The sequence below is a fragment of the Uranotaenia lowii genome, chromosome 3, assembly GCF_029784155.1.
Source record: "Uranotaenia lowii strain MFRU-FL chromosome 3, ASM2978415v1, whole genome shotgun sequence".
In the NCBI taxonomy this organism is placed as follows: Eukaryota; Metazoa; Arthropoda; class Insecta; order Diptera; family Culicidae; genus Uranotaenia; species Uranotaenia lowii.
Genome location: NC_073693.1, coordinates 222,760,215 through 222,786,681, shown reverse-complemented (window position 1 = coordinate 222,786,681; position 26,467 = coordinate 222,760,215). Strand labels below are relative to the sequence as shown.

Genomic DNA, 26,467 nt, shown 5'->3' with positions numbered 1-26,467 from the left:
AATATGTCCCCTTCCATTCAACTTTAAAATGCTGGAAGTGACTGAAAAGCACATGAAACTCCCACTTCTGGGTATTGGATGAAAGGGCTCAATAAGTAGAAGTCGAATTTGGCTGTTCGACGCCATCTTGAAATCAAAGATGGCGGTTTCCGCTTAATTCAAAGGGCAGTAAATAACTGAAAATCGCATGAACCATCCACAATATAGGTAATTAGTAAAAGGGCTCAAAAAGTAGATGAAAAATGATTGACAAAAATTTTACAAAAATTTTGAGAAAACTGCAGAAAAGCACTGAAAGAAATTAACAAAAATATGACAAGTGTTAAAAGATAAAGTAATAATGACAAAAATACAACAAAACTGTGGCAAAAATATAAATAACTATTACTAAAATTTGACAAAGGACAAAAATTTGAAAGCACTATGACAAAAATATGACAAACAAAATAATGACAAATGACACAACTTTGAATACAACACGACTAATGTGCTGAAAAAATTATACCGAAAAATATAACATATATTACAAAATTAAACAAAAATATAGAAAAATTTCACATAAATGGCAAAACTGACAAATGTGATAAAAATATGACAAAATTATAATCAAAATTTGACAATAAAATGATCTGACGGAACTAATATATGGATAAATATTTGACTACTAATTTACAAAAATGACAAAAGTAATAAAAAAATATTTCAAAGGTGGTAAAAATACGGCCAAAATTTGACATTAAAATGAAAAAAATAAGACAAATGGGCTAGAATATGACAAAGTTCTGAAAAAAATGACAAAAAATTGACAAAATAATGACAAAAATCTGACAAAATTATAAAGAATGGGATAAAAAGATAACAAAATACTTTTAAATACATGTAAAAAAATTACAAAATGATGACAAATACGACAGCAAAATAACAAAAGATTAACAAAAAATGACAAAAATCCTAAAATATAATGAAGAATGTGTTACAAATATATGGCAAATATGAAGAAAAAATGACAAAATATGACAAAGACAAATCTATGGGCTTGTGATATGTGTAGCTCAGTTGGCGAGTTCAAATACAAGAGTAATCATCGAACACGGTTGTACCGGGTAAGACTTTCAGTATGAAGAGAAGATGGTAAAACGACTATAATCGAACGAAAAAAGACAAAAAATAATATATATATATATATATATATAAAAACTTACAATCAAATGACCAAAAATCTGACAGAACCATGAACAAAATACGACATATGGCAGACTTATGTTATTTTATTGCAAAATTTTGTCATATTTGTAATTTTTGATTAGTTATTTTTTTTTTGTTTCAATTATAGTCGTTTTACCATCTTTATGGCATTCGCGACTTTATCAACGTTGCAGTTGGCGGATCGTTATTGAAAAACTTATCCGGTACAACTGTGTTCGATGTTTGCTCTTGGGCTCGAACTCGCGGACATCGGCTCAGGAGACAACAGACTTGCCAACTGAGCTATATCACAAGCCCCTATTAGTTATTATATTTGGCATATTTATATTTCATTTGTCATATTTTCCATAATGTTGTCAAATATTTGTCAAAGTTTTTATTTCGTGTTTTGTTATTATTGTAATTTTTTTTGTTATTTAGTTGAGTCAATTTTAATTAATTTTTGCCAGATTTTGTTTTGATATTTTGGTCATGGCTTTGCCATTTTAATGTCAAATTTATCAAAGTTTTGGTATATTTTTCTAATATTTTTATCACCTTTGCCATATTTTTCACAAAGTTTTGTCAGCGTTTCGTGCTTTTTGTCATAGTTTTGGTAGATTTGTTTTCATGCGATTTGCAGTCATTTGAAATATTTTAAAGTTGAGCGGAAGCCGCCGAATTGGATTTTAAAATGGCGTTTCATAGCGTCAGACTGCAAAATTTGACTTCTACTAATTGATTCTTTTCACCTAATACATTATGGGTGTTTTATGCGATTTCAGCATTGTTTTTTGCCATTTTCGCCATCTTGATTTTTCGGAATTAACGCGGTTTTTTTTTTGCGCGGTACGTATTCCCCGCTCAGTTTTTATTCTGCAAATAAATTTGCAAAGATTTTTTGAAGTGTGAATAATTTTTGCAAAACACAGAAGGGTTTTTTCAGTGTTGAACCGCTTCGCAATTCGCGTGCACTGTGGCCGGCCTTCAAAAACGAACTTGCGAAATTCATCCAGTGAATGAATATTTCGCTTCGCAGTTCGCTTCGCGCTCACTGTGTTCGTACCCTAAAGGTATGAGCCGTTTCAAATAAAGAATTGTTAAAAAAAAAGGAACGTGTAGATCATGATGGCTCTAGATATGGTGGTCTCACTTTGGCAAAAAGTAGACCAGGGTTGGATGCGGAGGAGTAGCCGAAATTTGACAGCTGGCTGCTGGCTGACTGGGATGCCAGGTGCTCTGATTTTTTGTAAAACACGAAGTTTGCCAATCACCAAGATATTGCTTAGACAAAGATTTCGCCTTGATTTTTGCAAATATAATTCATAGGATCGAAACAAAATCTTCCGGCTGAGCTCCGGGCTGGTAAGCAAAGCTGGAAGAAGTTGGACCTATAAACGACGGTGCCAGCTTTGTCGGTAGCGGTGAGTAACATTAATTTTGCATTACTATGACAAATTTATGCTTATTCAACACTTTTTTCTTTCAAGAGCTATCTAGAAGCAGCAGAAAGTCATCGAATCGGATGGTAACATGGCGAGGCGTTACATTCCATCGTCCGAGAAGCGCCCTCCTGCAGGAACATCCGATCTTCATCGAGATGAAAAAGCTGCTTCAGGAGGACCCCCGTGCCATCGCTGCTCCAGAAGATCCAATCGAGTAATCCGGATCTGATGGGTAGCATTTGGAAAAATCAGGTGAAGTTTTTGGCACTTTTGAATGATGGGACCGATGAGCTGAAATAGGAAAATAGGCGCAACGTTAGGCGCCTGAGCAGCATGACGATAAGTCCGATGAGTGGGTTGGGGAATCAGTTCGATCCACTGCAGACTGTTGATTGTCCGGAATGGATTGAGCCCCTGAAGGATTCTGCAGGTGATGCTGTCCAATTGCTAGTCATCCTCAAGTGCAGCAAAGCTCCAGCTCAGCGCTGCTCGTGGGTGGTGGTGAAGGTACATTAACTGAATATGTTAATATTGAAAAAGGCTTAAGCAGTATTCACATGATGCAACAGTTATTTGAAAATAAAATTTCGAACCATAAAATCGTTTAAGATCCTTTCTATCATAACGGTCAATGAAAAGTTTTTCTTTTTCGGAACATACGGATAGACCGAACTGTATTGTAATTTTATTATAAAAAAGTGTTTAGAATACAAATTAATTCATTGAATATACTCATATCATTGCTTTTTTCCGAAAACTCAATTTAAATATAATAAAATAATCTAAACCCCAGTACGGTTTTAAATCTTTTGATCTTTCGTTTACGATTGGCTTGTGCACATACACACTTTTTTGCCATCTGATTTTTTATCTCTAACACCTCCCGAATAGCAGGAACCATGGTTTTACATTCATGTTCCAATTAATTCGAAGGTGACCATGTATTTCATGGTAAAAAGTACATCCTAAAGCTTTTAGTACAAAAATTTACACATTATCAATTTTTCGTGTACGGTTTTGACAGCCGCGGCAACTTTGTTTTGCACAAACGCAATTTTCGGTCGGCATATTCGGCATTAACATTTTTCGATAGGTTTTCGGCAAATTATTGAACCATCTAGTGTCGATATGATCAAAAAGGTAAGTTTTATCGAAGCTTGGAAGAAAAAATCATTTTTAATTTTTTTTTTCAATTTCAGCGACATAAATCCTTCACACAAGGCTTTGAAGAAGTGGAAGTCACTTAGCCGGAATCGCGTGATGCGAGTTTTAAAGCATTCCAGCTGATGATCAACGGAAAGATGGCAGCATTCTCGTGTATAGTGTTAAGTTTTATTATTAAGTGTTTTTATAGTGAAAAATTAAAATATGTTTGATTAAGAAATAAATATTATATAAAGAAAACCAAACACGATAACTTTATTGTAAGATCACGAAATAACATTGAATTGAATCTTCCTTAAAACCATGAAAACTCTTTGAAAAACATTGAATTTCACAGTTTCTTTGAGCAAATTTGGAAGCTGTAATAACTATCCATTTCATAGTTTTGTGTTCTGAAATGCATGGAAAAAAGTTGATTTTTTCATGGTTAAGTTGCTTAACAACCCCCTTTTTTCATGGTAATTTTGGTCTAAACCGTAAATTTCACTGTCGAAAACGATGAACTTGACAGTGCATTCAACGTTTCTTGTATCATGTTATTCATAGTGTCAACCATAAAATCCATGGTGATGTGAACATGAAATTCATGGTTTTTTCACAATGTTTTTCTATTCGGGCTGGCATCCCTGGACCCCTTTTTTCGTAAACACTAAAGAAACTATAAATAGTAAACAAAGAAGCGCAATCTGATCCCTTTCGAATTATTGAGCTTGCTACCCAGCTGTACACTGATAATATTTTCTACACTTTGTCCATGTGCTCTGCGACGTAGTTCCACCTCCCCGTGGTGCAGAGTGGAAACGTGTCTGCTTTATGCAGATGTACGGCCGAGAGAACTACACCCCCCCCCCCCCCCCTTATGAAGACCCTCGCTAACGAATTTGGATTACGACAATGGAATTTCTATCGGAAACCGACTCCATTGGTGAAGGTGTGAAGCTAACCGTGCCGATGTACCTGGAAGGCTGGCGGGTCGTTAAGTCACGCCAGTATCTAACGGTTGCCTGTGGGGCACCGGGACACACCCCACAGTATCCCAGTCCTTGCTGCGCTAAGCAGGTCACTGGCGCAGTGGACCGTTTGTTACCTGATTACTCGTGGGATCAAATATGCCAAAAAATCAGAAAGAAACAAAAAAGGACGGAACGGATAAAGGCGAAAGCCCGAATCCGTTCGGCGGGAGTAGCCTTAGGCGTTCACCGGTTAGGCAATCTGCCAACCCGGTGGACCCGACGGCAACGTCGGTGGAAGCACCGAGCGATGTGCGAGCGGACCCGTACGATCAAGTACAGGAAGCGCTGGAAGACCTACTGAGCTCCCCGGAACTCCAAGATCCGGGAGCTCCAGTAGAGTTGGTCACGGCCATGGCTGGCATCGCTGACCTTGTGGAATGTGTGAAGGGGAAGTCCAACATCCACAAGGAAATACGCGAGAAGCTAGCCAGGGTGATGCAGCTCTTCATCGCAGCCAACAAAGCTGTGGTGGAACGGCTTGCGGAGCCCAAGGCCGCCAGACCAAAAGAGCGAGGGCCGGCAGAGACCCCTCTGAGGGCGGACACCATCCGCCCAAAGAAGGTCAATGCCTTTGCCCAAACAGAAGGCAGCCTTGCGTTTGCTGGCAACAGCAAGCGTAAGAGAGGGTCTCCCGGGGAACTCAGACCCGGGGACCCTAAGAAAAGAGCGGAGGATCCGTCTGTCCGGCAGGATCCTGCGGCCAGCGCTTCCAAGCGGGCGGAAGGCCCTGCCGAAAAGGCAGATGAGCCGACGAGCGCAAATACCGGATGGCGGACGGTATCGCGCAAAAGGGGAAGGCCCAAAGGTACGGAGACGGGAAAAGCCAAACCCCAACCCCAACGACGCAAACGTCGCGTCAGGGAGAGGGGCGAGGCGATTGTCGTCAAAGCACCTGAGGGCACGTACGCAGATGTCTTGCGACAGATGCGTACGAACGAAGATCTCGCCGATTTAGGCGAGAAAGTTCGGAGGATCCGTCGGACACGCACCGGCGAGATGATCCTCGAACTGAAGCGTGGTGCTGGAAACTCCAGCGGGACCCTTACGGCTAAGGCCGCCGAAGCCCTTGGTGACAAGGCTGAGGTGCGTGCCCTCTGTAAGGAAGTGACCATCCGGGTTAAAAACCTGGATGAAGTCACGACGGAAGACGAACTGCGGGTGGCACTGGTCGAGCAGTGCAAAATCTGCTCTGACCAGATGACGGTTCGTCTGCGGAATGGCCCTCCCAAATCTGGTATGCAGATTGGGCTGGTCAAACTTCCGGTTGCAGCAGCAAACGCCGCACTTAAGTGTGGGCGGCTAAAGGTGGGATGGTCTATATGTCAGATATCCATCCCCCAGCAACCGGACCGGTGCTTCAAGTGCCTGTTGAACGGTCACAAGTCGTTCGACTGCACTGGGCCAGACAGAAGTGGCATATGCTGGCGCTGCAGCGAAACCGGCCACAAGTCGGCTAACTGCAAAAAGCCTGCTAAATGCCCTGTCTGCGCTGGAGACCACGCTGTTGGCAACCCTAGGTGCCCCGCCTACACAAAGGCGCAGGCGGTACCACCCCGGGCGCAAAGAGCATAGAGGTCGTCCAACTTAACCTCAACCACTGCTACACAGCACACCAGCTGTTGCGGCAGATGACAGTTGAGGAAAAGTTGGACATCGCGCTAGTGGCAGACCCATATCGCAGAGCTGCGAATGGCATTAATTGGGCGACTGATGATGCCAAACTGGCCGCGATATGGGTTACAGGTAGTTTCCCCATACAAGAAGTTGTGGCGACGGAAAACGAAGGCATGGTGGTGGCCAAAGTTAACGGGATCTACTTCTGTAGCTGCTATGCTCCCCCAAGGTGGTCCTTGGAGAGGTTTGGCACTATGGTTGACAAGATGGTGGATGTGCTAATGGGGAAAAGCCCCATCGTTATTGCTGGCGACTTTAACGCGTGGGCCGTTGAATGGGGTAGCCGCCTCACAAACCCCAGAGGTCAAACTCTTTTAGAAGCCCTGGCGAGGCTTAATGTGGATCTGGCCAACGTAGGGAATACCAGTACCTACCAAAGTTGGAACGGGAGCGAGTCAACCATAGATGTCACCTTCGGTAGCCCGGGGTTGGTAAGCGATTGGATGGTGAGCGAGGCCTACACGAATAGCGATCACTTCGCGATTCGCTATCGGCTAGGCTCAAGTACGCGGACAGGTAGACGCGAGTCTCGTACAGGAGAACTCCTCTGGAAGACAACGCAGTTCGACCAGAACGTCTTTGTCGAAGCGTTGCACTGGGAGAGGAACCTGGACAACCTGTCCGCGGAAGAACTGACGAGGGTTCTAGCTCGCGCTTGCGATGCTGCGATGCCGAGAAGGGCCAAGCATAAAAGCACTAGGCCACCCGTCTACTGGTGGACGGAGGAAATTGCGGGTCTGCGTGCCGACTGCCATAGGGCAAGGCGCAGGATGCAGAACGCAAGGACCCAAGAAGAGCGAACGGAGCGTAGGCCACTCTTCACAAGCGCGAGATCGGCCCTCCGCAGGGCCATCAACGCAAGCAAGAGGGCACGTTTCAAACAGTTATGCCGTGACGCCAACGACTGTCCATGGGGTGATGCCTATCGGATAGTCATGGGCAGAACTAAAAGTGGGGGCGCACCACCTGAAACGTGCCCCGATAAACTGAGAGTCATCATCAATGAGCTGTTCCCACAGCACGATGTTACCCGCTGGCCAACAGTCCCGTATGACTGGGACACCAGCGCCGAAGAGAGGATAACGGTGGAAGAACTTCGCGAGATCGCCAAGTCTCTCCAACCGAGGAAGGCCCCCGGACCGGACGGCATTCCGAACGTCGCGGTGAAGGCCGCGATTAGGGAATTCCCCGATATGTTCCGAACATCGTTGCAACGATACGTGACGGAACGGGTGTTTCCTGACACGTGGAAACGGCAGAAACTTGTTCTTCTGCCAAAGCCGGGTAAGCGTCCAGGAGACCCATCGGCATATCGGCCGATCTGTCTACTGGATACAGCGGGTAAGGTCCTGGAGAAGGTGATTCAGAACCGACTTCAGAGATACACGGAAAGTGAGGGCGGACTCTCGGGGAAACAGTTTGGTTTCCGTCGAGGTCGCAGCACCGTAGATGCCATCCGCTCGGTCATCGAGGTAGCGGACAGAGCCAGGCTGACCAAGAGGAGAGGGCTCCGCTTTTGCGCGGTTGTCACTCTGGATGTGAAGAACGCCTTCAACAGTGTCAGTTGGACAGCGATTGCGTCGTCGCTCATCCAAATGAGGATCCCGGCATATCTGTATAGGCTTGTGGAAAGTTACTTCCACAATCGCCAACTGCAGTATATGACCGGCGAGGGTTTGCGAACACAAGAGGTTTCGGCGGGTGTTCCACAGGGGTCAATTCTCGGCCCGGTTCTGTGGAACATCACCTACGACGAACTCCTACGAACGAGCCTCCCATCGGGAGCCGAACTCGTAGGATTTGCAGATGATGTAGTCCTCTTGGCGAGGGGCTCCTCAACAGCGGAGGTTGAGCTACTGGCCACGGTAGCTATCCAGGAAGTGGAACGCTGGATGCACTCCAAGTGCCTGCGTCTAGCCCACCACAAAACCGAGATGGTGCTTATCACCAACCTGAAATCACCCCAAACAGGTACCATTGCCGTTGGACCGTGCAACATCGTGTCTAAACGCGCAATTAAGTACCTAGGGGTGATGATTGACGACAGGCTCAGCTTCACGAGCCATGTCGAACACGTGTGCAAGAGAGCGGCAATGGCCACGGCCGCACTCACACGAATGATGCCGAACTCCTCGGCTATCCAAAGCAGCAAAAGGCGGATCATTGCAAGTGTGACCACTTCGATCTTGCGGTACGGAGCAGCGGCCTGGAGGCAGGCCCTGGGAGGAAGCTGTAACCTGCAGCGACTTAGCAGCGTTCAGCGGCTGATGAACCTGCGGGTTATCAGCGGATACCGGACCATGTCGTCCGAAGCCGCCTGTGTAGTAGCGGGTGTTATGCCCATCTCGGTTTTGCTGGAGGAGGATGTCTATTGCTACGACAACAGAGACACGCCCAACGTTCGAGATCTCGCCAATGAGGACTCGATGTCCAACTGGCAGCAGCTGTGGGACAGCTCAACGAGAGGAAGGTGGACCCATCGTCTGATCCCGCACATCGGGAGCTGGATCGGAAGAAGGCACGGTGAAGTGGACTTCTATATGACGCAACTCCTGACTGGTCATGGATGCTTCATGAAGTACCACTACCGGTTTGGACATGTGGCTTCGCCATACTGCCCAGATTGTGGTGACGTAGAGGAAACACCCGAACATGTGGTGTTTGTCTGTCCGAGGTTTGCGGCGGTACGTACTTCCATATTTGCCGCCTGTGGGCCTGACACGACAGCAGATAACGTTGTACAGAGGATGTGTGCGGATTCCAACACTTGGCACGCGGTCAGCGATGGGTTCACCCGGATCATGACTGCCCTGCAGAGGAGCTGGAACCAACGGCAGTCCGCGAACGGTGTAGGATGACTCCATCGGCGGGGAGCATCTGAGTAGTGTGCGTCCGATCCTTTGATCGAAGCTACAAAGATAAGGCAACATCTTCTGCGTAGCGGAGGTCAGGGGTGCGCCGCGAACGTGTGTAGGATACCCCAATGTCGGGGGGTATCCGAGTAGTTCCGCTTCCTAAGAGGGAAACTGCGGGGATAAGACTTTACCTTCCTCGTAGCGGATCTCGAGGGAAGAGGGTTAACCACTGTCGGGGGATACCCACGGGTAGAGAGGCTCTCGACGCCGGGCGAGCCTCTCGAGTCGGTGTAGGATGTCGTCACCGTCGGGAAACATCCGAGTCGTAGCGTTCCAAGTCCCGAATGTGTGCCGTGACAGGCGCGAGTCTAGGATAAGCTGCTCTCGATTTGGCACACAACGGGCAGGAAAATCCGCGGGCCAAAAATCCTAGGGTTGCCAACCAAGGGGGATAAAGAAGACCGGACAACGGTCGGAGTAGACTGACCCCATCGACGGGGGGCTGTCGAGTAGAGTGCGTCCGACCCCACGGTTTGAAGTTACAAAGATAAGACAATACCTTCTGCGTAGCGGATGCCGTGGGTGCGCCGCGTTCGTGTGTAGGATGCTCCACCTTCGGGGAGTATCCGAGTAGAGCGGTTCTCAACGACAGAAGCTGCGGGGATAAGACTTGACCTTCTTCGCAGTGGAAATCGTTGGGAAAGGGTTATTCCACGTTCGGGGAATACCCACGGGTAGAGTGGCTCTCGACGCCGGGCGAGCCATTCGAGTCGGTGTAGGATGACGTCTTCGTCGGGAATCATCCGAGTAGTTGCGTTAAGTCCCGCGCGTGTGCCGTGACAGGCGCGAGTCCAGGATAAGCTGCTCTCGATCTGGCACACGACGGGCAAGGTGGCAAACTTCGAACCCTGAAGATAAGAGGTCGGGCTTCGAGTCGTTAGAGGAGAGGTCAGGCCTCAAACCTTCAGGCGGAGAGGTTTGTGTGGTCAACCCCGAGTCTTTATGATAGGAGGTCGGGTCCCGAGTCGTAAGAGGAGGGATCAGGCCCCTTACCAACAAGAGGAGGGGTACAAGTGGTCACCTCGAGTCATTACGAGGAGAGGTCAGATTTCAAGTCGTTAGAGGAGAGATCGGGCCTTGAATCGTGCAGAGGAGAGGTAAACCTCGAGTCGATGCGAGGAGGGGTCGGATCTCAAGTCGTCAGAGGAGAGATCAGGCCTCAAGTCGCGAAGAGGAGAGGTTTGTGTGGGAATCTCGAGTCATTGCGAGGAGATGTCGGTTCTCAAGTCGTCAGAGGAGAGTTCAGGCGTCGAGTCGTAAGGATGAGAGGTTTTGCTGAAAGTGGTCTCGTTAATGAGTATTGCCTTTGAGCGCATTAGCGCGAATAGACCTCCCACTATTGAAGCATAGTGTGAAATCGTCGTCCTATCAGTCTCGCTGTCTGTATTAATCTGCCCTGCTTGTATGTACACGGTAAAGGGAAAGCTGTCCAGTCTAGAAGAACACGTCCATAAATGTCGTGAATAAGGTCTGGGTGAGAATGACGTAACGATATAATTAGTAGCAAAGGGAAGCTATAAATAATAATAATAAGCAATACACTACAATCCCCCTTTTACTTTTATGAATGAAACAATAGATAATTATGAGTTTATTAAGAATAGTTGATTATACAAAGTCAATGTGGCATATAATCATTAAACTTCGCAGGTTGTTGTCTAATTCTTTTTGAAGCTGTTAGACTCGTTCCAAGTTCTGCGGCTTGTGAAACAGGATCTGATATATCGTGATTAGCTTCCTCATTATTTTCTGGTTCTAGCAATTTGCATGTTTCTTCATTGGAATTACCATTGTTACCTGGTGTATGGATATTGGGCTGAATCTTTTTCAGGTGAGCAGAACTGCGACGATATTGCTTCCCAGTGAGTAAAGATCTTACTGTTGTGTCCGTTCCATGCTTTCCACATACAACAAATTCCTCATTAGCGTAATCAGTCTCCAACTTGTTACTCTTTTTCATTCTTTTAACCAAGACATGATCGCCCACTACAATGGTACTATCTTCAGCTCGTCTTTTACCATCGCTGTACTCTTTCCCTTTCGCTTTAACAAGTGCGTCACGATCCATAACTTCCTCGTCTTCTTGAAAATCCGTGAGTGATGGTAGCTTTGTTTTGATTCGTCGTGCGAACATCAATTCTCCCGGTGATTTACCTGTAGTGGGATGTCGTGTAGCATGATAAGTAAGTAAATAATTACGAAGTTCAGCTCTCCAATCTTTTCCTAATTCCTGGGAAATTTTCAAACGTTTCAATATGGAGCGGTTTTGGCGTTCTACTTCGCCATTAGACTGTGGCCAATATGGTATACTATTAACTATCTTAACACCATGCTCATTACAGAATTTACTGAAGTCTACGCATTCAGCGCTCAACTGAGGAGCGTTGTCTGCCTTAATGACAGATGGTACTCCGTATCTACTGAACATTATTCGTAGTTCGCGGGTAACATCGTTCGATGATATGGTGTTCATTTCGCAAATTTCCATGAATCGACTAAAACAGTCGATCACAACTAGCAAATATTGACCCTCCGGTAAGGGCCCAAGGAAGTCTAATGCTAGTGATTGCCATGGTGATGCGGGAAGCTGACTTCTGCGCATAGGTTCTGGTGGACTCGGCGCAGCAACTAGGGTACATCCTCTACAGTTTCTTACAAATTTCTCCACTTCAGCATCCATCTTTGGCCACCAAACGTTTGTACGTAAATGATTCTTCATCATTACAATACCCGGATGACCTTCGTGTGCTGTGTGGAGAACCATATCTCTGAGGGCTTTTGGTACAACTATGCGGTCACCTCTGAGTAGAACATTCTGAACAGAACATAGTTCCTTTGACACTACACGGAAATGGATTGGCAAAGTATCGATTTCACCGGTGGATATCTGTTTTATTATTTGATTTATTTCAGTGTCCTTGCTAGAGGCTTCTTTTATCCGGTTCCATGATATTGCAGCCGCTTCTGCGACACCTTCCACAATTTCTTTTACGAAAATTTCTTCTGCTCTATCAAATGGTATAGGAGTCGTCACAGAAAGCCTGGAAAACACATCGGCTAGGTTGTTTGCGCCCGGTACGTGCACTATTGAGTAGTTAAACGCTTGCAGTCTCAACACCCATCGTTCAATCCGAGCGCATGGCTTCGAACGTGGTGTAAAAAGGAAGCTCAATGCCTTACAGTCCGTACAAATTTCGAACTCTTTGCCAAGCAGATAATGTTGAAATCGCTCAACACACCAGACTATGGCTAATGCCTCTTTTTCAGTCTGGCAATATCTTCGTTCGGTTTCTGTTAGGGATTTTGAGGCAAAGCATATGATGCGGTGTTCATTTGAGGAGTCGAACTGTACCAGCATCGCGCCTAATCCACACGGACTTGCATCGGTCATGACAATTGTACGATCTTCTACCTTGTAAAAGCCTAAATTTTCCACCTTAGCCATTGATTTCTTTATTTCATCAAAAGCCCGAGCCTGTGAAGAACCCCATTGAAATGCAATGTCTTTATTGAGTAATCGCCTCAAGGGTTCATCCATGGTTGATAGATTCGGAATGTATTTATTCATGTAATTCGCCAGTCCAAGAAAACTGCGAACTTCTGGCTCAGATTGAGGTTCACGGAAAGACAAAAGAGCTTTTACTTTGTTCTCACATGGTCGGATACCAGATTGAGAAATAGTGTGGCCCAAGAAATCCAATTCAGTTACACGTAGTTGACATTTCTCCCAATTAAGTTCCACTCCACGAGATTTGAATCTGGAGAGAACCTAAAAACAAAAAAAACATTGCAGTTCAGACAAATTCATTGGTTTTTATTTTATTAATCATTAACTCGTAAACAATTCAAGATATATAAAAAAAAATAAACGACAATGCAAAACGTTACTGTACCTCTTCAAGGCGCTCGTCGTGCTCCTTCAAATCTACACCTTCAATAATAACGTCGTCTAAGTACCAATGTGTTCCAGGACAGCCGGAAAGGATTTCGTCCATAGCCTTTTGGAATAACTCGGGAGCCGTTGCTAGACCGAAGCACAAGCGTTTGAATCGGAATAATCCTCGCGACGTTATAAACGTTGTTATGTCCTTCGAATCTTCTGCTAGTTCTATTTGTAAGAAAGCTTCTCGGATGTCTAATTTGCTCCAAATTTTGCCTCTACCCAAACGGGCCAAGTAATCGTCGACCACCGGCATAGGGTGATGTTCCCGTATGATATTCTCATTGACTCGACGCAAGTCTAGGCAAAGTCTAGGTTCGCCGTTGGCTTTTCCAACAACAACGAGCGGAGATACCCAGCTTGTTGGACCTTCCTTCACCTCGATAATATCTCTCTTAATCAATTCATCCAGCTTACGGCTGACGGCGGCTTCTAAGGGCAATGGGATGCGACGCATTGGTTGAAAAACTGGGACAGCATCCGATTTCATGCGAATTTTCGCCTGTACACCGCTGATCTTGGTGAAAGGACGCAATGATCTCTCCACCTGATTAACTGCTAACCCAACTTTCAGAACACCTAGGTCCTTAGCAGTTTTGTCTCCTAGTAGACATCTCTGTCCTCCTTGTACGACCAAGAACTCAGCATCGATGTTCTTGTTTCCAACTATAATGTTGGCCCAGAATGATCCGAGTATGATCAAAGGATCATCCCTTCCGTATGATCGTAAAATTTTGTTGCTTCCTCTAGTTGAGGATTTAACTTTAACTTGCTTACCTTTCATCGAATGCCACACAGAATCGCTGATTAAGTTTGCGTCTGCCCCCGAATCGACAAGCATCTCAAGGTCAATGCCTCCGATCGTGCACGGAATCACGTTGGATTCATTCCCGGAATAAAATGCGTAATATACCTTTTCCGGTGTTTCTGAGTTTCCGGGTTGTTGATTCGAATTAGTTTCTTTCGCAACATTTTCTTCAACCAGCCGAACCTGAATAAACATTTTCAATTAAAGTTTGTTTTTCTTTGTGATTTATGTAATCCTACCTGATTCTGGTTCCTAGGTTGTGTATTCTGTCGACAACATTCCTCTAAATGACCGTAACGGCGGCACTTTCGACATTCTTTACCCCTTGCCAAACACCAGCGGGATTTACTAATATGCCCTTTTTTCCCGCAGTTAAAACAGATCCTGGAGTCAACTTGATCATCGTATCTTTTCCGTTCTTGGAAGCGTTTTCCGGGTATTTTACCTATTTGTCGTTTGGATTGTTGCTGTCCGGTGTAATTAACGCTGGGATGCTGGTCGTTGGAAATGGCCTCAATCTGCTGGTCGATACCTTCTTGCGAAACACCCAGGGCTTCGATTTCCGCGAAAGCAAGATCCTTCATCAAAATTCGTCTGCGTACTTCGTTAGACCTGCATCCTTCTAGGACTACATCCGTTAGATAAATATCGGTCAGGATACCCTGTATTTCGCTGCCATATTTATCAAACCCACATTCAGTAACTTGCTGTTTCAACCGGATAATGTAATCAGCAAATCTTTCTCCCGGGCTTTGCTTCATCTTCCGGAGCTTGCTCCTCTCCGAAGTGCACTGGTGTTGTGGCTCGAAGAAATCGTCCAATTTCTCTATGGCAGCGTCATAGTATCTCGGCACCAAGCAAACCATCGGTACGTGGTCTTTGTCCTTAAGATTTTTGAAGACCGTTTGAAGTGCTGGTCCCCCAAGGTGCAAAAGCTTGGCCTTCATAGTTTGCTGATCCATTATGCCATATGCAGCGAAGTAGCATTCCAAAGCGTCTTTCCAGGAACGCCATTCCTTAGCCAATCTACCGGTTTCAATTTGGTTGCACCGGAACGGTGGGATTGGCCTTCCATCCTCCATCTGAAATATCAAACGGATCTCATAAATGCACTTGTTGATGAGAATAGAATTCCAAACAATCAATAACCATACTTTCTCGAGACCGTGATTCGTTTCTTTCTTCTAGATATTTCAATTTTCAAACACTTTACCGATTTCGAAATTGCGTTCCCAAACACCAAATATAAACAAACCAATCGTCACTCAATTTCCTGCACTCTTCTCATGGACTACTCAGCTTGACGGCAATTTTGCCCAACATGCGGAACACAGTCACTTAGTGAACTGTGTTTTCTTTCTAGGGTAAATTATAGGAGCGTGAAGAGAGCTTTCACTGTACCAAGCTTTTTCTTCGTAGCTCGCACTCAGTTCTCCTTTCTCCCTCTCTCCCATATTTTCTCATGTATCAAGTTTTAAACAACACTGAATAACCCGTGCGATTCTCTAGAAATACTAAGAATTTCATATCCATGAGAGATGTTTGCCCTGTTCATCATCCGGAGAATCCAAGACCCTCGCACAGAAATTTGTATGTTCCTGTATTCCCAAAGGATTGCTTCATTTTCTTTCGTCCGGAGGATTCTAAAAATCCTCGCACAGGAATCCGTTTTCCTGTTCTCCTAGAAACAAATTTCTATCCCAACAGGAGGATCCTAAAGATCCCCGCACAGGAAGTGAATACATAATCCTGTTCTCCCAAACCGGAAGATCCAAAAAATATCTTCGCACAGAAAATTAATTTCTGTTTTCTCGAGAAAGTCTTCATATAACTTTTGCGCGTTACTGGAGGATCCTAAAATATCCTCGCACAGGAAATATAATTCAACTCCTGTTCTCTTTTCGCTTTTTTCCCAAATTTCTGTATGGCAAACTCGAAGCGAATTCGCCATTTTTTTTTTACTCACCATTTGTTCGCGTTAAACAAAAATCCTCCTCGTCGCCAGGTTGTGAAATCGTCGTCCTATCAGTCTCGCTGTCTGTATTAATCTGCCCTGCTTGTATGTACACGGTAAAGGGAAAGCTGTCCAGTCTAGAAGAACACGTCCATAAATGTCGTGAATAAGGTCTGGGTGAGAATGACGTAACGATATAATTAGTAGCAAAGGGAAGCTATAAATAATAATAATAAGCAATACACTACACATAGTGTACTAAACAGTTCGAGGTGGGAACCAGGTCTGCGGCCCCAGGTGGAGTTTAGGGAGTAGGGGGTATACACGGAGTATATCATGAGTCTGCCCATTGTACCCATGGACCCAGAGTAGCAAACTGGGGGGACGCGGTGGCTCGCCGTGCCTTGGAATACAATCCGTAAACCGGGATTTACCACCTGTGGTTACCAACTAAAAAAAAAACACTTTGTCCATGTAAAATTGACACACTTTATCTTTATGTATGAAGCTGTCAAAAATATGTGTGTTTCTCACCCTTGAGATCTGTGTAAAACTTACTCTGCTTTAGAAACTGACCAACAACTTACAAGATGTGTAACCTACAAACTTGTAAATTTGAAGTTAGTTTTTTGTTGTGCTTGCTTTAAGGTCTGCGGGAGCCAAAATTAAAAGGTAACCTATAGGTTAAATTCATTATTTTATTTTCTTATTGAATTGTTGTATTTCATTTTTCAGATTTTGCCTGGTAGTGAAGAGCTCGGAAGCTCGGAAGCAGCACTTGTGAGCCACCGGATCACGAACCGCCGGGGGAACCACACACTGCTTGACTTGCATGCTGAGAGGCTGGCACGGACGATCGCTGGGAAATGTCATACTTCCGGAACAAATTGTTTTCATATTATGAAATGCGCAGAAAATAAACATATCGACAGAATTGATTTCCTTTTCATTTTGTTTTATCCGAATGGAATCTAAATGTTTATGTAAACTATAAAATTCCCTCCCGCAGAAAATAAAAAATCTGTGTAAAATTTGTGGGACTGCTTCCCGACAAGATGTGTGAAATTCACACGTGTAAGTTTCGTTAATCAGTCTAACACTTTTTAGTGTTCGAGCCTCGAACACTGAAAAAGTGTTCACCCAGGTAAGCTCAAAATGTGTCAAATTTTACACAGAAAAGTGTCAATTGCGGTATCAGTGTAGGTCTGCCTTTAAGACTGCTTGGTTTTTGCTCGATTGGAATGACACTGACAGAAAATCAAAAATTCCAATCGTGACATTTCTAGCGTAACATTTCATAAGGGCGAAACTAGCAGTTAGCTCGAACCGAGAAAAACGCGTTTGAAATTTCCGAACATCTAATCAAATCCTATTTAAAAAATCAAAGGCTTTTTGTTCAACAAAATCAAAAAATGTGCATTATATTCACTTATTGTCCGTTGATTATCAAGAACTTTAACTTTTTTCACTAAATTTCAGATATTTTCGAGTTTCGCCGTTTTTCGTTTTCGATTCCAGTTACGCCTGCAAGTTTCGCCCAATTGATCGGCCGTTTTTGTTTTGGTTTTGAAGCTACACGCTCGTTTTCATTTAACCAATTATGGTTATAGAATAACCATTTTATGGTGTTTGCTCGAGAACTATCAATATGGTTATTTTTTAAGAATTTTTCTATGTCAAAATTCAACCATTTATCAAGTTCTCGTGTATTAACCAGAAAATGGTTGAAAAAATTTACGTTTTTTCTACGCCATATTGGAAGCTACCGTGGAGTGAACCGAAGGTGTTTCGGATTTAATTTGTTCGCACGAATAAAACAGGGCTGGAGAGATTCTAAAGGTAATTGTTTAATCATTATGAATTCCCAATTAAAAACCCAATCAATCAACAACAAAAATTAATTGCAGTGCACTTATTGGACGAATCTGCGGCAATCCAGTTCCAGTTCCAGCTCCAACGGCACCGAACGCGGGACTACTTACTTCCGGAACGAGCGCACCGAACATTCCTCATAACATTCGGATGAAGCTGAGATGGGTAGACAGCCCAAAAATCTCCACCCACCGGAGTGGAATTGCGGTCATCATAAGAGTCTGTGCTACAGCTGCTTCATCAGGAACCTCCCAGATGCATTAAGCACAAAGCAGCAGAGAAAAGGAACCGGTAACTTTTTTTGCGAATAGTTTCTTGTTTTTTTTATGTAATTATTTCATTTTTTCAGCCTGTCGTAAAGCCGTTTTGGGAAAAAATCCCTTGTCAGCCAGTCGTCCTCGAAATAACTAATAGCATCGTTGATAAAAATGTTATCCTCAAGAAATCAGTGGAAATCAGTCAAATGTTGACAACCCGGAATGCGGGCCTCTAGAAAAAACCGATGGATTGTAACGCGGCCACCTATCTCATACGGAATGCGCTCGGGGGAACCGACTACGGGGTGGAACACTCGAATCTGTCCCACATGCTATCGCTGCCACAGGACATCGTTCGGCAGGACATCACCATCAATGTGTTTTACTTCGATTCGGAATACCTGCGGAACTGCCCTACCTAGCGGCACGAGTTGCAGCCGAAAAAGCTGTCCGGACCTGTCGTCCTGCAATAGAGAGCATTTGGGAGCAACTCACTGATGGAGAACAAAAGGCCGCCGCGTACCAGTTAACGATCGAAGCCTTCTAGTGTTACCTTAACTACTAATAAGAAACCGTAATTAGGTACTATTTAAACAAATTCGTTGTTGTATTTTGTCAGCATAAATCAATAATAAATAAAAAATAAATTTTAATTTTTCTTCGAAAACATTTCAATTTGTTCTATTTCTACATTAATATTCTCCCTCATTGATTTAAAAACAACCATTTTTCAACTTCTCCTCCTGAATCCCATTCGGTTGAAAAATAACCATATTCGAACTTCTCCCCTAGAAGTCATTTTATGACTTCTCATAGAGAACTCATAAAATGGCATTTCCCGGGAAAAGGTCAAAAATGGTTATTTTTGAAACGTAAATGGTTTAATAATTTCTAGCGTGTAGGCCCTTTGATTCTACACGCAAAAACTAATTAGGCCGTTTTTTCACACACGGTTAACTCAGTTACGCCTTTTGGTCCTACACGAATAGAAAAATTAACCTCATTTTGAATAGGCGTAACTTCACGTTCCAACGAAAATGAATCAACATGAAGTTTCGCCCAATTTAATATTATCAACTTTTTGAAAGTTTTAAGCGATTTTAAGATGAAACCGCGTTTATTAGGTAAAATGAATGCGCTTAAATCCGGAATGACCGTTAACTCGATTTGTTTACATTTGGCAGTTTCGCCCTTTTGAAATGTTACGCTAGATTTCGTCTCTTTGTTTACTATAGGCTCGTTAGTAAACACTACAGCCAGCTGTCAAAACTTTTTTCAATATGGTGGAATGGCGATTTGGCATATGAGATCACCATACTAGAGCCATCATGGTGTAGATATTGAGTTGAGTATCTCAAACATAATTTTAGATAACATCCCCTAAACGTGCATGGAATTTTTAATCATTATCATCATCATCATCATCATCATCATAAAAAACTATCATTAAGAAGCCGCTTACAAATCACAAAAGGTTTTTTCGCAGAGACGCTAGTCGTAATAGATATAAGTAATTTGTTAAAAGCAAACATAGCGCTTGAGAAGTGTCGCAAAATGGTTGAAGCCAATGGAATCGAACTCACGGAACATGAAGCTGAGCTGTACGATCGTCAAATTCGTTTGTGGGGACTGGACTCGCAGAAAAGGTATTCCAACATTTAACATAACCTCTATTAATGGGAACAGTTTTGCATTGAAGCCAACCAGCAGTCATTAAAAAATAAAGTTAACAATTTACATTGTATGTATTCTAATTCTATTTAAAACGTTTTTTTTATTACAACTATTTAGCTTAACCTCTGATACATAGCTGACCAAGTGGGTATCGAATATGATATCAATCTATCTAATATTAAACTGAACATTGAAAAAAGCTCGGATTTTTCTTGGATTAATTCACCTTATTCGCAAAACCAAACCATAAACTCAAAATTTGTAATTTATAATTTATTTTTATTGATTATCAACTTCAACGCAGCCTGTTAGTTACAATTAACTTTATAGACAGGATCACGCTTTTCTACTTCGCGGAATTTCTGCAACACTCGCAGTAGCGGCTAAAAAAATTTCTAATGTTTCATTTTTGCGCCCAAGCAACGAAATTTTTAGCCAAAAGTACGATTCAAAATCTGCTGATGGGTTTCGATATTTTTTTTTTCAATTTTGTTGTTGAATAATATCCGGGTTTTACACAAATTTGCCCGGATGTTGCCCAGATGTTCAGTTGAAAATTTTGAACTTACATTCCCGGATTTTGCCAGGTTTTTAGATAAAACCGCCCGGCTTGGATACGCCCAGGGAAAATTCTGGCAACCTTAATAAATTTGATATTGACCTAAATTGAAATGTTAATTAAAGTAGTTCTCCCTTGCTAGAACTGGAAAAGATCGATCCTCCAACTGTGATTTTTAAGGTAGATCCATTCTACGACTGTTAGTTAGATCGATTCTACGACTGTTTTATTGAATCGATCTTGGTATAGATCTTTTGGGGCCGTTCACATACCACGTGGACAACTTAGGGGGGAGGAGGGGGTATGGAAATGTCCACGCTTGTCCACGGAAAGGGGGGTAGGGGTTTGGGTCATGTCCACGTGGACATGCTTACTTTCAAAATATTTTCTAAAGGTGACTAAATATTAAGATGTTGAAATCAAAGTCTTAAAGTGGCATACATTTCTTCTAGTTTATGTTTAAACAATAAGTAGCTACTTGAAAGCAAGTGATAAATATGAAAATCAAGAAATTAAAAAAATTTTTTTTTTTATATCAGGAAATTCTTATTCGGTTTTTTTCTATAACAAAAAGGCAAAAAGTGGTGTTTTCTAACTGTCAAATTATAGGTATTCAAAATACCGTGGGCATGGTAAGAGGCTCATTTATACCACTTTGATATAAATGGGTATGCCTTGTCGCGCAAGATCTTAAAAAATCGAATAGTGAGAATATCACACCAGATCTTGCGAATACGAACGGATCACTGATGAACGCCAGTGAAACGGAACCTACGTGTTGGCCCCACGGCTTCAAACAAACGTCTTACCAGTGTTCAATATGGTCCGATCAGTATTGATTGTTTGACCTGATAAAATTTTTCTTACAATTTGTTTAATAAAGTTTTATATTTCAGGTTCCTTTTTTTTAAGAAGTTCAGATGGCCTCCGTACCCTAGGCTGTAATGGATCAAGGATTAATAACTCAATGTGTTACTAGGTAAGGTAAAGGTAGTAGTATTCGTCTCCCCAATGCTCTAGTAAGTGTGCATTTGAATTTCGAAGGCTCATTCTTAAATCAAGCATTTTACAAGAACTAGAGGCTCATTGGACCAGAATGCTTTCTCGTTTCAATGCTTCTTGGTAGATTTGCCTATTGTTCGGTTAGACTTGAAATTCAATTAAAAAAGTCGATGAAAGATGGTTCGATTTCGAAAAACTATAATAATAAGGCAGTCCAGGAAAATAATATCGGAAATTAAAAATAGGAATTTAATTTATTTCAACCGAAACAGATTGAGGAAAGTTGCTCTGAGAAGTTATTTAGAGTTAGCGATGAGGCTTTAGAAGAACAGCATTGTCATTAGTAGTATGGTCTTTTTCGTGCTCTTTGTGCTCCAATTTACCAATAAAACAAGTTTTTGTTCGAAGTTTGTTCCCAAAATTTCGAAAAAAATATGACCCCTGATGTGTCCCATGTGAAAAATATTCGCATATGAGTCCCATGACCAAAATTCAGCGCCAGAGCTTACAATTAAAGGAAAGGTTAGATAGAAAATGAAGTAAGGGGTCGTTCACATACCACGTGGACAACTTAGGGGGGGGGGGGGGGAGGGGGTATGGAAATGTCCACGCTTGTCCACGGAGAGGGGGGTAGGGGTTTGGGTCATGTCCACATGGACATACTTACTTTCAAAATATTTTCTAAAGGTGAATAAATATTAAGATGTTTAAATCAAAATCGTAAAATGGCATGCCTTTCCAGTTTAAGTTTAAACAACAAGTAGCTACTTTAAAGCAAGTGATAAATATGATAATTAGGAAATTAATTTTTTTTTTTTTTTTTATATCAGGAAATTTTTATTCGGTTTTACAAAATCAGCCATTTCTATAAAAAAAAGGCTAAAAGTGGTGTTTACTAACTGCCAAATTATAGGTATTTAAAATAAAAACTTTTTCAAATGTGTCCACGTAGACATCCAGGGAGGGGGGTAGGGGTTAGCCAAATGTCCACGTTTGTCCACGGAGGGGGAGGAGGGGATCAAAAATCTCATTTTTCTGTCCACGTGGTATCTGAACGGCCCCTAAATCAATTATTTAATGCTTAAAACATTAATTTACATAAAAATTGATCGTTAAGTAGCAAAATGATTCCGAAGAAATCTGGTTCATAGTCACAAAAAACATTAATAAGAAACAGGTTAATTCTACCAAAATTATTTTTTCGACAAAAATCAACCAATGAACAACGCTCTATAGATCAGTCTTCGGTCAGGATGGATCCTTCGTGGGAGATTTCGACGATCTAATGTGTGATCGGTAGGTGATACTTGAAGTGTTGTTTCGGTAACAAAATAACAAACTTTTTTCATAACTTTTTTTATATGCACAACAATATTAATACCACTGTTTTCGTTTATTATATACCCAGGAAGATTTTCCCGGAAGAAATCTCCTTCTTTGTCTTGAATCCAGCACACTTTTGGTCGGTGTTCCACGTATCCGTAACACGCATTGAATTAAATGATGATGATGTCTTATAAATTCGCAGCAATTTCACACGAATGAAAACAAAGTTTTGGAAAAACACATCCCACTTGACGAAAAAAACTTGATTGAAATCAGTTTGGAATCAAGATCTTTCGAAAATTTTCTTCCGTCATCAAAAAGAATGGTAAACAAATGGAAAAAATATGTTAGAAAAGTACTTGCCACTTGCCGATAACTTTAGTACCAGAGACTCATTTGCGAATAATCTCTGATCGAGGGTTAAGAATATTCGCATATGAGTCACATGAGTGTTTTATTGAAATTTCTCCGTAATTATTAGTTAGTATTAGCGCAAAAGTAAACAAAAGTATTCTTTGAAGTGTTTTCTATCCGAACTATTGATAGGTTTTGCCAACAAACGATGCATACGATTGTTTTCATGAAAACAAGTTTCAAACTTTACAAGCGTTTTTCTCGGTTTGCAGTTTTTACACATGGGACTCATATGCGAATAAGGGCAGTGCAGTGACAAACAACTTTTAATGGAGATTCGGTTTTACGGTATCCAAGTTGTTAATATAATTACAGAGTAGCCACGCATTTGTTCTGAATCTCTTAAGACTTACATATTTGGAAATATCTTTTATTGATCAATCTATGCTAATCTCAAGCGAAAACTATCATGGGCTCAAAGTGTTTGAACGAGTAAGGTTAGGTGACAGGTAGGGCCCAACATAATACTATTCATTGTGACAACAAACCTCAGCCCTACAAAGGCTACTATTTGTTGCTCACATCACATGACACAATACTACTCACTGTGACAACAAACTTCCGCCCTACAAAGGCTACTATTTGTTGTTCACTTCACACAACACAAAACTACTCACTGTGACAACAAACCACAACCCTACAAAGGCTACTATTTGTTACTCACTTCACATGGCACAATACTACTCACTGTGACAACAAAACTCAGCCATACAAAGGCTACTATTTGTAGCTCACTTCACATGACAAAATACTACTCACTATGACGACAAACCTCAGCCCTAAAAAGGCTACTAATTGTTGCGCACTCCACATGACACAATACTACTCACTGTGACAACCAACCTCAGCCATACAACGGCTACTATTTGTTGCTCACTTCACATGACAAAATACTACTCACTGTGACGACAAACCTCAGCCCTACAAGTTCTACTATTTGTAGCTCACTGACACAATGTTACACATTTCCACATCATACAACCGATATAAAATACCCTCGCTCGTAATACGGCTCATTGGCAAGCCCAGTCCTGGTTCGCCAGGGTTTGACTTGTCAGAGAGCAACCGGAGTTTAAGTGGGACACATACCTAATTCGCCTGGTGTATTGCGGTCTCCTCCAAATCCTACCCATTTCATTTACCCAGCTTTCCCCCGCGGTGAGGAATTTTGGCCTCAAAAGGGCCGTGTGATTTCTCATAAAGCTGCCGCATAAAAAAAAAAATTATAGGTATTCAAAATAAAAACTTTTTCAAATTTGTCCACGTGGACATCTGGGGAGGGGGGTAGGGGTTTACCAAATGTCCACGGAGGGGGAGGAGGGGGTCAAAAATCTCATTTTTCTGTCCACGTGGTATCTGAACGGCCCCTTTCCTGAAGCTCGAACAATCCTAATATAAATACCTGGCACTTGAGTCCTGAACAAAGTTTACTTAATTGCCAGCTAGGTATGTTAAACTAAACGCCATATTGATGGCATATAGTTGACAATGCCCCTAATTAAAATTGATAACTTCCTAACTATTGATTTTTTACAGCAGGCGAAAATGTTTTACCAAATTTGAATCTAATCATCCTAGCTTCGGCTGGACATATGCTAAAATTGGAACGAAAACATTTCAAATCCATTAGAGTCAACATGTACATGAATTATATTCGTCTCATTACAGATTGCGTGCGGCTCGCATTTTGATTGCCGGGCTCAACGGATTAGGAGCAGAAATAGCCAAGAATGTCATCCTATCAGGCGTGAAAGCTGTTACTCTTCTTGACGATAAAGTCATTCAAGAGTCTGACTTCTGTTCGCAATTTCTCGCTCCACAATCATCACTCGGCACTAACAGAGCGGAGGCTTCGCTTTCACGTGCGCAACATTTGAATCCGATGGTAGAGCTAAAGGCTGAGACCGAAAAGTTGTCGGATAAACCGAACGAGTATTTTAAAAACTTTGACGTCGTATGTATCATTGGAGCGTTAACTGAGGAATTGCTTCGCATTGATGGGGTGTGTCGCGAAACTGGGATTAAATTCTTTGCAGCGGACCTTTGGGGTATGTTTGGATACAGCTTTGCCGATCTACAGGAACACAACTTTGCCGAAGATGTCGTTAAACATAAGATCATCTCAAAACCTAATGAAAAGACCAAGACCGAACTGGTAACGTCAACGGTCAAAAGGACCTTGGTTTATCCATCATACCAAGCATTGCTAGACTTTGACTTCAAGGCCCAGTCATATGCTAGAAAGCTCAAACGTTCAGGACCTGCCTTGCCGCTGCTGCGAGTGTTGCAAAAATTCCGCGAAGTAGAAAAGCGTGATCCATTGTACTCGGATCGCGAAAATGATTTGACAAAGCTATTGAAGGTGCGTGATGAACTGGAAGCAACAGTGGTTCCGGATAGCGCATTGACCCACGTATTTGCCCAGATCTCACCAGCAGCTGCCATCGTGGGCGGTGCCGTTGCTCACGAAATCATCAAAACTGTCTCGCAGAAGGAAGCTCCCCACCACAATGTATTTCTCTTCGATCCGGAAAGCTGCTGTGGTTTCATCGAATCGATCGGAGGTGAAGCTTAGAAGAAGCACCAGTAGAGCTTTTCGTAAAGTGACAATTATTTTAAAAACATTCTGATAATAACTAATAAAATGCACAATAATATTCCAATGAAAACACATGTTTGATCTTTACTTTGTACAAGAAATCAAATTTCATTCTTTCACGTCGTTTGTTACAGACTTCGATTTGTGCCCTTTAGCTTAGCAAAAAAAATTCAGGCCTGATTGAACTACAAAAGAGGTCGTGCAATGATAACGCAAATTTATAAGTACGAGACTTGAAATAAGTTATTTTGTTCTGGACAAACCTTAATGAATATTTCAGTAGCTATCAAAGGTCGACGTGTTTTCTAATTAAACTTTTATTGACTTTAAATTTAAATAACATTAACTTGGAACTATGCACCTTTTGGTAGTGCCGAATACGAGGAAGAAGGACTGTTGCCGTAGGTCAGTAAAAACAGGGGATTGGGTCGAGTTCCGACAGTATATTTGTACCAATACAAAACTGGTGTATAGAAATACTTCAAGACTAAAAATACAAAATACAAAATCATCAGAATGAGGTTATGTAAATGGATAAGCTAGACTTACATTTAGTCGACCTCCCCAAGCCAAACGAAACCTAGCAACTTTATAATTTTCGCCGTTGGCCTAACCTGTTTTATGGTTTAGAATTAATTTATAATGCTTTACAGAGTTATTCAAATA

The 26,467-nt window shown here is 42.4% G+C and overlaps 4 protein-coding genes across 13 annotated transcripts in view; 2 read left to right on the top strand and 2 right to left on the bottom strand.

The window, feature by feature from the left end:
• Positions 1–26,467, bottom strand: part of LOC129753543 (protein winged eye-like) — a 531,910-nt gene that overhangs the window by 240,910 nt on the left and 264,533 nt on the right. The window lies entirely within an intron of this gene.
• Positions 1–26,467, top strand: part of LOC129753567 (40S ribosomal protein S25) — a 458,367-nt gene that overhangs the window by 399,648 nt on the left and 32,252 nt on the right. The gene's annotated exons all lie outside the window — the stretch shown is intronic.
• On the bottom strand, positions 13,238–16,208 carry LOC129753550 (uncharacterized protein K02A2.6-like). Of its 2 annotated transcripts, none has more exons than XM_055749383.1 (3): positions 16,111–16,208; positions 14,384–15,226; positions 13,238–14,327 (listed from the first exon to the last, which is right to left on the bottom strand). In XM_055749383.1, exons 1-3 carry the CDS (start codon positions 16,111–16,113, stop codon positions 13,281–13,283), a joined length of 1,893 nt encoding a protein of 630 aa, XP_055605358.1. In that variant the 5' UTR covers positions 16,114–16,208; the 3' UTR covers positions 13,238–13,280. The 2 variants fall into 2 exon arrangements, with proteins under 2 accessions (XP_055605358.1, XP_055605359.1); XM_055749384.1 differs by lacking the exon at positions 16,111–16,208 and adding an exon at positions 15,299–15,516.
• LOC129753557 (SUMO-activating enzyme subunit 1) lies at positions 19,667–25,871 on the top strand. Its single transcript, XM_055749390.1, has 2 exons — positions 19,667–19,873; positions 24,871–25,871. Exons 1-2 carry the CDS (start codon positions 19,782–19,784, stop codon positions 25,775–25,777), a joined length of 999 nt encoding a protein of 332 aa, XP_055605365.1. The 5' UTR covers positions 19,667–19,781; the 3' UTR covers positions 25,778–25,871.